Raw genomic sequence first — 12,917 nt, 5'->3', positions numbered from 1 at the left:
CGTTGACTGGGAACAATTGGACAATCTATCGCCATTGATGGTACCGAAATGTGATCAAGTCTGTGATAATAAATGGCGGCCAGCAAATTCGTGGCATGAGACTCTTGAGATTTCATCTAATTTTCTGAACCACTTTAGCCTCACTAGGGTTGCGGGGGGTGCTGGAGCCTATCCCAGCTGACCCCGAATTGGTAGCCAGCCAATCGCAGGGCACAAGGAGACAAACAACCATTCATGCTCACACTCAGGAGCAATTTACAGTGTCCAATCAGCCTACCATGCACGTCTTTGGTAAATGGGAGGAAACCGGAATTCCCGGAGAAAACCCATACAGTCCCGGGTAGAACATGCAATCTCCACACAGGTGGACATAACCTGGTCTAACCCTTGGGATTAATTGGGATTAATAACAGATTCAATAATATTTGATTCTTTCAAATGAAGAACAAATAGTGTTGTCAGAAAATGCCAATACTATTAAAAATACCACAAAGCTATTTATTTATGTATTTGTAGTGGCACTGTGAAAGAGTGGTTAGCACGTGGCTCAACAGTTATTAGATCGCAGGTTCAATGATGGCTCCAGCCTTCCTGTATGTTCTCCTTGCCAAATGTGTGGGTTTTCTCCAGGTACTCTGGCTTGCATTTGTATACACATATATGTCCATACACATAGTCAATATGTTGTCTCCAAAACAACCTCCATAAAATCAGCTGACCTTATCTGACCTTAAAATTGATTTCCACCCAGCATTAGGCACTCCTACACAGTCTAAGTAGATTAAATACATGAGTTTCCAATACTTTTTCAAATGGATCTTATTTTTATGATCTTATCCTCTTGCCCTAAAGCGGCCTCCAACTGCACGTTTCCCCAAATTTGCCTCATCACCACCACATTATCTTTCCTCATGATTGGCATGATGAGGCTTGATTAAATTCTCTAATTAGCTGATCACCGAGAGCAGCCGGCTCAGGCGAGCAACGACCTTCAGAGACTTTTTTTTTAGCACATTTTAATATGCAGCATGATACGGATTGTTGAGATGTCACTGCTGTGGAATGATGAGTGATGAACTGTACTGGGCCAAGTACACCTTTGCAACAGACTTAAAATTTGATGAATGGACGAGGGGAAGCTTCACTTCCAATATTCATCGTCTACAGGATTTGGATTATGAATAATACATAGATACAAAGGTCTCAGACATGCATGCGCTCAAGGGGCCAATTGTGGCCCACATACCGATATTTTATGACCCCTTGTTTGACATCCCAATCTAATATTAGTGTTGCCCGCATGGATTTTGCCAGGGGCAATAAAAAGAAATTCAATATTAGTTATTCAATGTAAGGATCCGTTTTGGGGGAATTGATGATTTAAATAGTTATAAATAATAGAAAAATGTCAATTAAAATAAAATATATATATAATTCTGAAGAAAATCAAATCCATTAAAATTCAGGGTGTCCCCCACCTCTAACCCAACCGAAGTCAGCTGGGATAGGCTCCAGCACCCCCTGTGACTCTAGTGAGGATAAAGCAGTTCAGAAAATGAGATGAAATGAATGCATGTCCACCTGTCAATGGGTATTCCTTGTTTTGCTAACTACCATTTTCCTTTTTCCTTAAATATGACCATCTTGAGGGTGTCTAAACATTTGAAGCTGGACTTAAATGAAAAACCAAAGTCACCAAAAGCGTTTTGACTCGGCGCAAATCAAGTGCTATAGAAGACTGACTCGCTCTCTCTATCTCTCTCTTTCTCTCTTTTTCTCTCTCACGTTGCTTTTCTTCTTTTAAAACTTGCGGCTTCTCCTCAGCCAGCTGTGTTTTCCTTGCTCGGCTCACGTGTTGCTCCTTCGACTAGTAATATGTGACCGCCCGTCACGTTTACAGCAATTATATGTCTGCTTTTGATCGACTCCTCGATTTTAAGGTACACCGATACTGACTTAAAAGTGTTTTAATGACCACAGAGAGCCTGCTGTGTGTAGGTTTTTTTTTTTAAGTATAATTGTCTGAAAAATCCAAAATTGGCCTTCCAAAAATTGCGACTTATACTCCGAAAAATACGGTCATTTTAAGACTAATCTCTGCTATTTTTCCACTCAACTATCTTTATTTTTTTACTTGCCGTAAAAATATTTTCAGATCTACAGTGCTAAAGTGTATTTTTATTTTCTTGTATACCACTTTTTAATTCAATTCAATTTAAGAAAAGACAAGTTGAGTTGCGATTGATTCAAATTAGGAGCCCGTCCGTGGGTGTGTAGACTTTCGTTAAGGGGGTGCGATAGCAACTCGGTAGCGTCTCCGCTGATTTACGACTCACTTTTTAATCCCCCATCCCCAACGTGTTGGGCCCATTAAGCGGCCCTGTGGTGGAATATAAAGCTTAATTGAGGTCACGGTATTGATAGACTGCCCGCCATTAATCAGTCGCCAAAACAGTGGCGTAAACACACAGTGGGTAAACGCGTGAGCGTACATAATAACTATTTTTTTAAATTGAAATAAGTGTGCCGCCATATTGTGCGCTGTGGCAAGATTACAGAAGAAATGTAAACATTTCTTTCAGTCAGCTGGACTTTCAATTGAAATGTTTTTGCGGGACAACAATATACTGCCTAACTCAGAGTCTAAAATTAAAAAGAGTTTAAAAAAAAAGGCCAATCCGATTCCCTGGGTTCTCCAGCTTCCTCTCACATTGCGCTAGCACTAATCTCCTTGATCTTAATGGCATCAGGGCAGTGCCGATGCAGGAGGGCTGCACACCAAATCGATCTGTTGGCTCTTGCTTATCGCCCAACAACCTTTCACTCCAAAATCCGCAAATCCCTTCAATATTTTCAGCTCGTCACCTTCCCTTTTCCGTCAGCAGATGCCCATTCTCTTTTTTTCCTCAAAATGGACTTGATTTCCTGAGACTTAAGAGACAACTCTTTCAAAGCACTTTATTTTGAAGTGGCAAGACAAAATAGGAAAACGAATGAATGTCACAAAAATTCTGCATCAATTTTTGCATGAGAATGAATATTACAGAATAATAATACAACAGAATTTGTATCACTATACTATCAGAATTTCCAAAACTGTGACTCATCTCATTTTCTGAACCGCTTTATCCTCACTAGGGTCTCGAGGGGTGCTGGATCCTATCCCAGCTGACACTGAATCGGTGGCCAGCCAATCGCAGGGCACAATGAGACAAACAGCCATTCACGCAGGCCCGGGGAAAACATCACACAGGTGGACCGACCTGGATTTGAACCCAAAACTCCCCCTGTTAGGCCAACGCGCTAAGCACTCAGCTGCTGGGCCGGCCTAATAAAATAATCATACATTTGAAATAATTTATATACATAAAACGTAACATAAACACATGACATATCTATTCTGACCATTTTGTAGTGTTTTTCTTGGCTACAGTGTGTATTTCCCTATCCAATCAGATCTTTGCTCCATCTACAAGTTGCTATGTCAATCAAAATCTTATCAGGGCCTTTTATAAGCATGGTTATTTTGTATCTGGAAACTATATGGGAAAAAATGTCTACTGTAAAGCCCAATGCTCCTGGAAGAATGAACCTCGTTCACCATGTAAACAAGCATGTCATGATACATAATGACCTCACTCATGGTAACACAACACGTGACAGGTAAAACACGCGTATCTACTCCTGCGGTGGGGGAAAAGTAACATGCAACATGTCCCGTAAAAAACGATCTGGGAATAATATCCATCACTAACTAATCCACTAATGTGTGGAAATCACATTTTTGGTTGTCACAAGACTACAATGTTAAATTTTGAACTACTACAAGGGCCTGCCATCCACTTAGGATGTGGACATCATTTTACTCAGAAACTACATCATGTAAAATTGATAACTATTTGTTTTTGACTCATCAGGTCCCAATTAGTAATCAATAAAAATGCATGCCTTGCAAGATTTTAGGTCTTAAAAGGTTAAAGCTGACCATCCGTGTCCACGCTCATGATAAGGTGCCACAGGGTCAGGAGCGCGTGCCGCTAAGCTCCGGTGGGCGCCCCCTTCGCCTCCCCCCGCCGAGCCAACCCCGCACGGCAGCCACTCAGTATTCCGGTCACGGTTAGCCGAGCAGGCCCAGTCCCGTTTTGATTAGTGGACCGCCCCGGCGCCCAGTTGCACCCCATTATGGGGCGACGGGGGCAGTCGCCAGGTTGTATATTCCTCCCTGCCTGTCCAATTAAACCCCCCGCTGGTTGGCCACCAACAATTACGGCCTGCCTCTTTCGCTCATTAATGGCAGATGTACAACAGCAACATAAATTTAATTTAAAAAAAGAACGCTCTCCTTATTTCAGATAAATAATCAAAGCGGAGTAGAGTGGGGTGGCAAGGGGGGTCGTGGTGCTTTAATGTTTTACAACAACAACAATTTAATTTGCTATAGTAGTACTGTATGTGAATAAAAGTAAACAAAAGAAAAATATTTTATTTTTTTAAGAACACAACAGCAGCAGCTATTTCCCACTGTATTTGAATTAAAAGTATATTTATATAGACCATTATTTTATCCTCATAAAACAATCTCCCTAGAAATAATCCAATGTATAAACAAAAATAATTTCATATGACAATTATGTCTGATTCATATTTGGATTTTTTTTAGAATTACTTTATTTTCCTTTTTGTGTTAATACAGTTAATATTAAATTATTGTTAACATCACCAAAACAAATGACTATTAGGATTATGCTCCCATTGTAACCATTTTTTTTTCTCCCATTAGCACCTTGGCCTCGCAGGCCACTAATTCAGGGTGTCGCCCGCCTCTGGCCCGAAGTCAGCTGGGATAGACTCCAGCACCCCCCACCACAACCTTTGTGAGGATAAAGGGGTACAGAAAATCAGATGAGGTAATGTACTAAAGTAACTTAACCAAGTAACCTTTCCCGTTTAGGATGGGGGGTATATTTCATCATCAATATTTGTCAGATATGTCTTTATTTACCCTATTAGATACAAAAAAAATAACATTTGAATTCATTGCAAAGGCTGCCCTCTACCGTTTGCTTGGTTTAAATTTGAACGTGTTTGCCGCTTTAAGGGTTTGCCCGACAAAGCATGATGGGTAGAGAGCTGTTAGCCAATCAGATTATGAGGTTTGGTGTTGGCATGGAAACGGCCTGAAGGAGGCCTTTTCAAAACGGATATACGAAAGGTACTATGTCGTCACTTCAAAACGCGGAAGAAAAATGTTAGCGTATTTGATGTCGTGTTCTTCAAAATGATGTCAATAGAGTGAAACGATTATGTTTAGGTAACGTAATCAACATTTAATCATTTTGTCGTGAGGCAACTGTAAGGTGTGCAAGGGAAATGAAAAGAAAGTGCAAAGGTAAGTTGTTAAAATTGCTTTTTTTGATGCAGCTCAAACGAGTTTTTGCACATTTTCTGTGGAAACCTGCAAGCTACATGCATACCTGCAAGTCAATGCAACGATCAAGTTTGAATTTAGCAGAAATTGAGACTAGTGATTGCAATCGATAACCGTTGTGCGTTGTGCAACAAAAATAAAAGAAGGAAAATGCAAATCTAAAAGACGTTATTTCCAAACAGCTTTTCTTTGACCCTTTTTGGAATGTCCAATATCGACATTCATCAAACCATCATGATATAAAAAGACAGTGATCAAATATTAGACATCTACTCAAAAGTTCCTTTTTTTCCCAAAATGCACGTAATGTAAGCAGTGGTTGCCAACGATTAAACACTTGAATTATGATTAATACCATGAAATACTTGCGATTAACTGCTATGAATCACATTGTACACACACACACACACACCAACAGTGAATTTCAAAGTAGTACTATAAATATATCTACGAAACGATCATTAGATCCCCAAGTAATAGGTAGTCTTTATGCATAAAAGTTTTTTTTTTATAATTTAAGAACAAATTAACAGATTTTTAACATTTTACTCCTCAGAGAAACATGTGACAATCACCTCTGATATTTTTGACCAACATCTTCACACTCCAAGTCCAACTCCATCGACATCTTGGGCATCTGAAACATCGGAAAAAAGTACTGCATCGCCACGCAAAAATGGCAGCAGTGAGACTTTTACTACTAAATCATGTCCAGCGCCACAAACCAAAAGACAGGTGAGCAAAAAAAAAAAAAGAAGTGCTGCAGGTGAAGATGTTTTTTGTTTTTGTAAACTGTGCATCACTTTTTCCCCCATTAGAACAAGCAGCAAAACAGGGCTGAAGTCACTTTTCAGAAGGATAGAATCCCAGAAGAATCCGCTTTGGATGGCAGCCCTCGTTTGCGGCCGTTACTTGGATACGACTGGATAGCGGGTACGCATCATTAACTGATAGCTGCCATTGATTAAAGGAGGTGACTTTTATCAAAACAGCCCAATAACCAATTCTATTTGTCACTGCACTCTGTTCCTTCTTAGGTGTTCTTGATGTGGAAAAGACTTTGAACGAACGCTCGGAGGATTTCTACAAGGAACTACAAGATTTTCGAGCGCAAAATAAAAAGGAGTGCATCCACCAGCCCAGAGACAAGTCAGTTAGTTATATATTGCATCAGCTGCCTACTTATAGTCGTTTTCAGCTAACTTGTGATCAAATGGATTAAAGCAGGGGTGTCAAACTGATTTCACAAAAGGCCAAGTGGATTATCCAGTTAGTTCCAACCATTACAATTTTCTGCGCCAATAAAGTAGCGCTTGATTGCAATCAACGGATTACACATGCAGGAAATCAGATTGATGAAAATGTTTTCTTTATTGGTTGGAAAGAAAACTTCCACCCACGTGGCACTTTTTGGAAATGATTTGACCCTAGCGCACTGGTGTCAAAGTGGTGGCCCGGGGGCCAAATCTGGCCCACCGCATCATTTTGTGTGGCCCAAGAAAGTAAATCATGACTTTATCTGTTTTAGGATCAAATTAAAATGATAGATGTATATTATATTTCCTGATTTTTTTTCTCCCCATTTTTAAATCAATCATTGCAATTTTTCATCAATTTTCTGTGTTTTTAGGTAAAAATCATCGTGCAAAATTTAAAAATATATATATTTTAAATATATTCACAATAGAAACTATATTTAATGAATTAAGCATCTGGAATACCACCTCAGGATTTTTTTTTAAAGTTTTAGTCAAATTATTGTATTACGTATTTTTTTCTTTTCAGTTTAACCAATGTGGTTACGTTTCCCCTCGTATAGATCTAGCCTAGAGGAGCCCCCTCTCCTGACACTGTTAGCAGACACCGACTGCCTGGGCGAGGACAAGGATGCCCATCAATGTAAACATCATCTTTTGCCTATGACAACTAATATGTTAATAATCCTCACTCACGCTACTCTTTCCCCAGGCACATTCTTGTACACGGTGAACAGTCGGTTGTTCCCCGTCCCTGTACACTCACAGGAACGGTGTCCCGTGTGCAGACGGCCAAAATCGGCTCACCCGCACACTCGAGACAAACCAGCTCTCGTCAGGTAACAACAGGGGCAGTCCTACACATATTTTGTTTCCACCAGGAAATATAAATAAATGTATTTGCTTTTCAGGGTCAGCATCCCTCGCGCCACCGTTTTACCACCTTACGAGTACAAAGCGCATCGCCGGAAAAGCTTCGATCCGGCTGACAGTTTGGGGTTGCCTTCTGTAAGGGGAACAGTCTCAGCACGTCATAGTACGAGTAGGATGTTGTTAGTGGTTTTTCATGTCTTGTCTCTTGTTGTTTAATAGCATTGCCTCTTGGGTTGGGCCAACAATGTTCGTAGCGGCTACGATCCACCCAGCAACCTAGACTTACGGAGTCATCTGGAAAAGAGAACTGAGACATCACAGGTGAGAGCCTAATTTAAAATGAGACCAGTGATTAGTGTTATTATTATTTTTTTTAGAATATTTTTGAAAATACTTCCTCTATTATTGGAGTGCATGTTTTGGTTGAATAAAATCCCCAAAGAAGTAGAAAGTACTTTTTAGTTAAGACTTCTCATTGTTACTGGTACTTATTTTTCAGGAACAAGTGACAAGAAGCCCTCATCCTGGCCAAGTGCCAATTGTTACTCCAATGGCCCGTCACCAATTCCAGCATTTTACCCCAAAAAGAAAAAAGAAACGACCTTTAATGAAAAGATGAAGCTTCAGCTTTTCTCTTTCATGCTTACATGTAATATATGTCAAGCCACATCAATTTAATGTAGTGACCATTTTATTGCACCGTGCAGATGGCACAAATGGATTAAGATGGAAATGCTTTGCATTCAATAAATAATATCAAATTAGCTTTAGTTGTCAATACAAGTGCTCCGAAAGTTGCTTTCAGGTTTAGCCTGACATCACATGGGAGGTAAAGGGAGGGAAAAATAAGTGTAAATAAAAGAAAAAATACACCAAAATATTTTTATGCATGCTTTGTACATTTGACATTGGCTGCATTAACAATATTAATGAAAATGAACACGTACTCTTCATCAAAACTACTTGGAAGCAACAACTGTGAGAAAGTATCGACTTTGAAGACAATGTCCAGGTACTCTTAGGCAATTCCCATGCAGTATGCAGAAAGCAATTGACGCAATAACGCTTTTTTTTGTGTGTTCTAGTGATTCCAATGGAGAACTGAGTCAGTTTCCCCCCTAAGCTCAACTCTCGAGGGGGAGGAATCGCACACGTGACTGGGTGTGTTTGAGTGGCAGCCTTATTTCCTTCCAAACAACTACAAGCAAACCAAAAACTCTTGTGTTGAAGGTTGTTACAGGACACGATGAAGGACGCCCTGGTGCTGATGGTGATCATCCTGAAAATTCTCACAATCCAGGTGTGCCCTTTTCTAAAGTTTGTAGTGTTGTACAATACAAAAATATTCATTTTTTTTAAATACTTTGGGACTTTTTTGTGTGCACAAGTCTATTGATGTACCTATATTTCTTACAAAGTTACAAATATTCTTATCTAAAATGGGGCGAAGTAGATGATTTAGCATTCAACCTTTTTATTTTTGTTGGAATTCACTGCTAAAATGAGAACTACTCTTTTGTGGGGTCTGTTTCCTGTCACTCAACAATAACATTACTGCTGTCAGCATATTTACGTGTCACCAACTTGTCAACTAAATGCGTCTCAGTCAGTGTTTTGTTGCGGTCGCAAGCTTTTTCTCAAAGGCCTCCAAAGATGGCCGCGATAAAAGGCTTGCTATGCATCTTCAGATGGAGAATAAAGGCCATCTTCTCGTGGCTTTTGTTAGAGTCTGTGCAACTGTTTCAAGCAATTCAAATAGAAAATCAAAAGTAATTAGCAATCAATATGTACCCTTGTTGATGACAAAATAAAATGTTGTCTTGCAGGTGTCCTCACAGCCTTACCGTGTGGAGTCAGATGTTAAGTGTAACAACCCGGATGAAGAATACTTGTTGGAGGCTTTGAGTCTGTGTTGCAAAAAGTGTGCTCCTGGTAGGTTTTGCAATGTGTTTCTGGGTAACAAACACACACGCAATATAACCTATTATGTTGTATTACTCCAGTAATGTTTTCTATTGAAAAAAGTGTGTAGTATTATATATAATTGAAATGTTGAGTCATATTGGTAAAGTAATCATAGTTTCAGCAGTATAAAGTATTTTAATTTGTGGTTCAGTAATAGTCATTTGGACTTGAGTTTAAAAAAAGTTTGATTCAAATAGAGTATAAATAACATAGTCAAAAGGCGGCCTGGCCATTGAGTGGTTAGCCGGTCGGCCTCACAGTTTAGGGGTACTGGGTTTGAATCCCGGTCAGTCCTCCTGTATGGACTCTGGTTTCCTCCCACATCCCAAAACATGCATGCTAAGCTAATTGATCACTTTAACCTCAGTATGAGTGTGAGTGTGGATGACTGTCCATCTCCTTGAGAGGACAAGCGGTACAGAAAATGAATGTATGAACATACTACACATAACAATCTAAAGTGATGAAATGTGTTGAATTTTACCGCAGGCTGGCGACTGACGCGTGAGTGCAATCTTACATCAGAGACCGTCTGCGAGCCATGTGAACACGAACAGTACATGGAGAGTTGGAACTACGCACGGAACTGCTTCCCTTGCTCTAAATGCAGAGCTCGTTAGTACAACTCTTTTCCAAATTGGAGCTGTTTTGTATTGTATTTGGTCTTTGTTTTCATCAGCAATTTTGTTCAGACAAAGGCCTGCAGTTCGCCCAAGCGTGCTCACCTACCGCCATGTCCAAGTGTTTGTGTCGACCCGGCATGTACTGCGTTATGGAGTCTGATGAACAACACTGCACTGCCTGTCTGCAGCACAAGAACTGCAAAGCTGGTTTTGGAGTCTTTGTACCAGGTGCCAAGATTCTTACCCATTTCAATGGATTATAACCTGTCATTATATATATATATTTATATAAAAAATGTTAAGACACCCGGGATTTCAAAGAATCGAACTGGTTTGGACGTCTAATGCCGTCAATGGCCCCAAGAAGTTAACAAGGAATGACCCGATTGTTTTGTTTTCCAGGCACGGCCGACTCAAACGTCAAGTGCAAGCAATGCGTCAATGGGACCTTTTCCAATACATCTTCTGCTACGGAACCGTGTCGACCTCACACAAAGTGAGTCATGTGTGTGAGTGATCGTCCACAACTTACTTATCAGACGTGTTTTGCACGCAGCTGTCACGGAAGGCCCGTGTTAAGAGAAGGCACTTTGACAACGGATACTCTTTGCAAACTGGACTGGCAGAGCGAACATGGCAAAGAGACGACTGCGGACCCAACAAGTGCCGTCTCGAGTTGGGGGAAGCCTTTGCTTGGACTGGAGGTTTTGGAGGGGTCATCTCGGTTGACACAAAGTCCGGGAGATGATAGTGAAAAGGGTAAGAAACAAGTGAGCACTAAGCCGCGATGATGGAATTTAGTGTAAACGTGTTTTTGTGTTGAACTCAGTTGCAGCAGTCGCCAGTATTGTTGCGGGAGTCGTGCTTCTCGTGGTTGTGGTCGTCCTACTGCTGCTTCTTTATAAGACATCCAGGAACAAAGGTTTGTTTTTTTCTTGACTTTAAAGGCGGCATAGTATAGCAAGGCTTTTTTCATTTTTATTTTTTAAATAGAAAATAGTATGATCATTCTCTAAATTGCACATCCTCACTTGAGGGTAAAGTGGCGCAGAGGTTAACTCACCGGACTCCCGTCTGGGAGACCTGGGTTCAAATCCCGGTTGGGACACATTTTCACTTAGTTGTTTCTGTGTACTTCTTGTCAAGACACTCAAATGATGACTAAGAAGTGTATCCACTTGGTGGCGCAGAGGTTAGTGCACTGGACTCCCGTCTGGGAGACCCGGGTTCGCTTCCCGCTGCCGACGTTTGGCTGATCACTACACCATGTAGTTCAGAAATTGGAATAAGAAGAAAAAAAAAAAGAAAAATCTTTTTAATTTAAATGAAACACTTAGTCATACTTTTCAGCAAAAGGTTATATTCCGAACTGCCTTCGGCAGTTCGGAAGACACTTGATGGACCTGTCTGTGCGAAAGGCGTTCTCGGGTCGGCCTTCGGCCGACCCTCGACCGCTTGCTTGGTCAGTGAACCGCCGACACCGGGAAGCGAACTCACGTTCTCTCGGTGCAAAGGCGAGTGTGCAACCCACTACACCAACTCGTGCCCCACTTATACATAGGTGTTGAAACGTTTTATCCAAGGAAACTGGGTGAAACACTTAGTCATTTTTTTGACAAAATGCTTCATCCACCACTGAATACTTATTCAGTTAGACACTTAGACATTAATACTTATTCTTTTACCTGAACAATTGTGGGAAAATCTTTGCCTGCATTGGGATTTGAACCCAGGACCTCAGTGGTGGCAGACTGATGACTTAGCCATTGGGCCACCACCCTCTGAGAGAAAGCAGTAGTACTTATACTTTTATCTTTTTAGTTTACCTGAATAATATTGGGAAAATCTTTGCACACACTGGGACTTGAACCCAGGACCACAGAGGTGGCAGACTAATGACTTATCCATTAGGCCACCACCCTCTGAAAGAAAGCAGTAGTACTTGTACTTTTATCCTTTTAGTTTACCTGAATAATATTGGGAAAATCTTTGCATGCACTGGGACTTGAACCCAGGACCACAGAGGTGGAAGGCTGATGACTTAACCATTGGGCCACCACCCTGTGAGAGAAAGCAGTAGTACTTATACTTTTATCTTTTTAAATTTACCTGAATAATATTGGGAAAATCTTTGCATGCACTGGGACTTGAACCCAGGACCACAGAGGTGGAAGGCTGATGACTTAACCATTGAGCCACCACCCTGTGAGAGAAAGCAGTAGTACTTATACTTTTATCTTTTTCATCTACCTGAATAATAGTGGGAAAATCTTTGCAAGCACTAGGATTTGAACCCAGGACCAAAGAGGTTGGAGACTGATGACTTAACCATTGGGCCACCACCTTGTGAGAGAAAGCAGTAGTACTTATACTTTTATCGTTTTCATCTACCTGAATAATAGTGGGAAAAGCTTTGCAAGCACCAGGATTTGAACCCAGAACCAAAGAGGTTGGTGACTGATGACTTAGCCACTAGTCCACCACTCTACAAGATTATGAAGTAGTGTTTGTCATTTTGTCTCTTTTCACTCCCAGATCATACTTAGTTCTTTATTGTACCTTCAAGTGGGAAAACTTGGGTAAGTTTGCAAAGCAGAGCAAACCAGGATTTGAACCCAGGTCCACAGAGGTGGAAGCCCAATGACTAATTCACGGGGCCACAGACTATATTCAGAGTAAATTCTTAGCAAATGGCAGAAGCCTGTGATTCTTCCAGTTCTTTTTTTGTCAGAAATGCTTGTTAACACAGTAGGAAGTACTGTTAAGCTTTTA

At 40.7% G+C, this 12,917-nt stretch overlaps 3 protein-coding genes across 4 annotated transcripts in view; 2 read left to right on the top strand and 1 right to left on the bottom strand.

The window, feature by feature from the left end:
* The first annotated feature begins 5,217 nt into the window (after positions 1 to 5,217).
* miip (migration and invasion inhibitory protein) lies at positions 5,218 to 8,321 on the top strand. Its single transcript, XM_077725475.1, has 9 exons — positions 5,218 to 5,389; positions 5,985 to 6,163; positions 6,247 to 6,361; positions 6,466 to 6,577; positions 7,248 to 7,327; positions 7,397 to 7,523; positions 7,596 to 7,692; positions 7,777 to 7,878; positions 8,057 to 8,321. The coding sequence occupies exons 1-9, from the start codon at positions 5,371 to 5,373 to the stop codon at positions 8,174 to 8,176; spliced, it is 951 nt and encodes a 316-aa protein (XP_077581601.1). The 5' UTR covers positions 5,218 to 5,370; the 3' UTR covers positions 8,177 to 8,321.
* A 454-nt stretch (positions 8,322 to 8,775) lies between these two features.
* tnfrsf1b (tumor necrosis factor receptor superfamily, member 1B) overlaps positions 8,776 to 12,917 on the top strand; it is a 4,665-nt gene continuing 523 nt past the window's right edge. The window contains exons 1-7 of the mRNA XM_077725476.1: positions 8,776 to 8,857; positions 9,384 to 9,489; positions 10,012 to 10,137; positions 10,215 to 10,373; positions 10,548 to 10,641; positions 10,702 to 10,904; positions 10,975 to 11,067. Of these exons, the coding sequence (XP_077581602.1) occupies positions 8,804 to 8,857; positions 9,384 to 9,489; positions 10,012 to 10,137; positions 10,215 to 10,373; positions 10,548 to 10,641; positions 10,702 to 10,904; positions 10,975 to 11,067 (835 nt within the window). The 5' untranslated portion in view covers positions 8,776 to 8,803. The remainder of the gene's footprint in view (positions 8,858 to 9,383; positions 9,490 to 10,011; positions 10,138 to 10,214; positions 10,374 to 10,547; positions 10,642 to 10,701; positions 10,905 to 10,974; positions 11,068 to 12,917) is intronic.
* emp3a (epithelial membrane protein 3a (MAM blood group)) overlaps positions 12,108 to 12,917 on the bottom strand; it is a 7,049-nt gene continuing 6,239 nt past the window's right edge. For both annotated transcript variants that reach the window (XM_077725478.1, XM_077725479.1), the window contains exon 5: positions 12,108 to 12,917. This exon is cut by the window's right edge and continues 360 nt beyond it. The gene's annotated coding sequence lies outside the window, so the exon portion shown is untranslated.

The sequence above is a fragment of the Stigmatopora nigra genome, chromosome 10 (assembly GCF_051989575.1).
Source record: "Stigmatopora nigra isolate UIUO_SnigA chromosome 10, RoL_Snig_1.1, whole genome shotgun sequence".
NCBI lineage: Eukaryota > Metazoa > Chordata > Actinopteri > Syngnathiformes > Syngnathidae > Stigmatopora > Stigmatopora nigra.
This window is presented reverse-complemented; position numbering and strand designations above follow the sequence as displayed.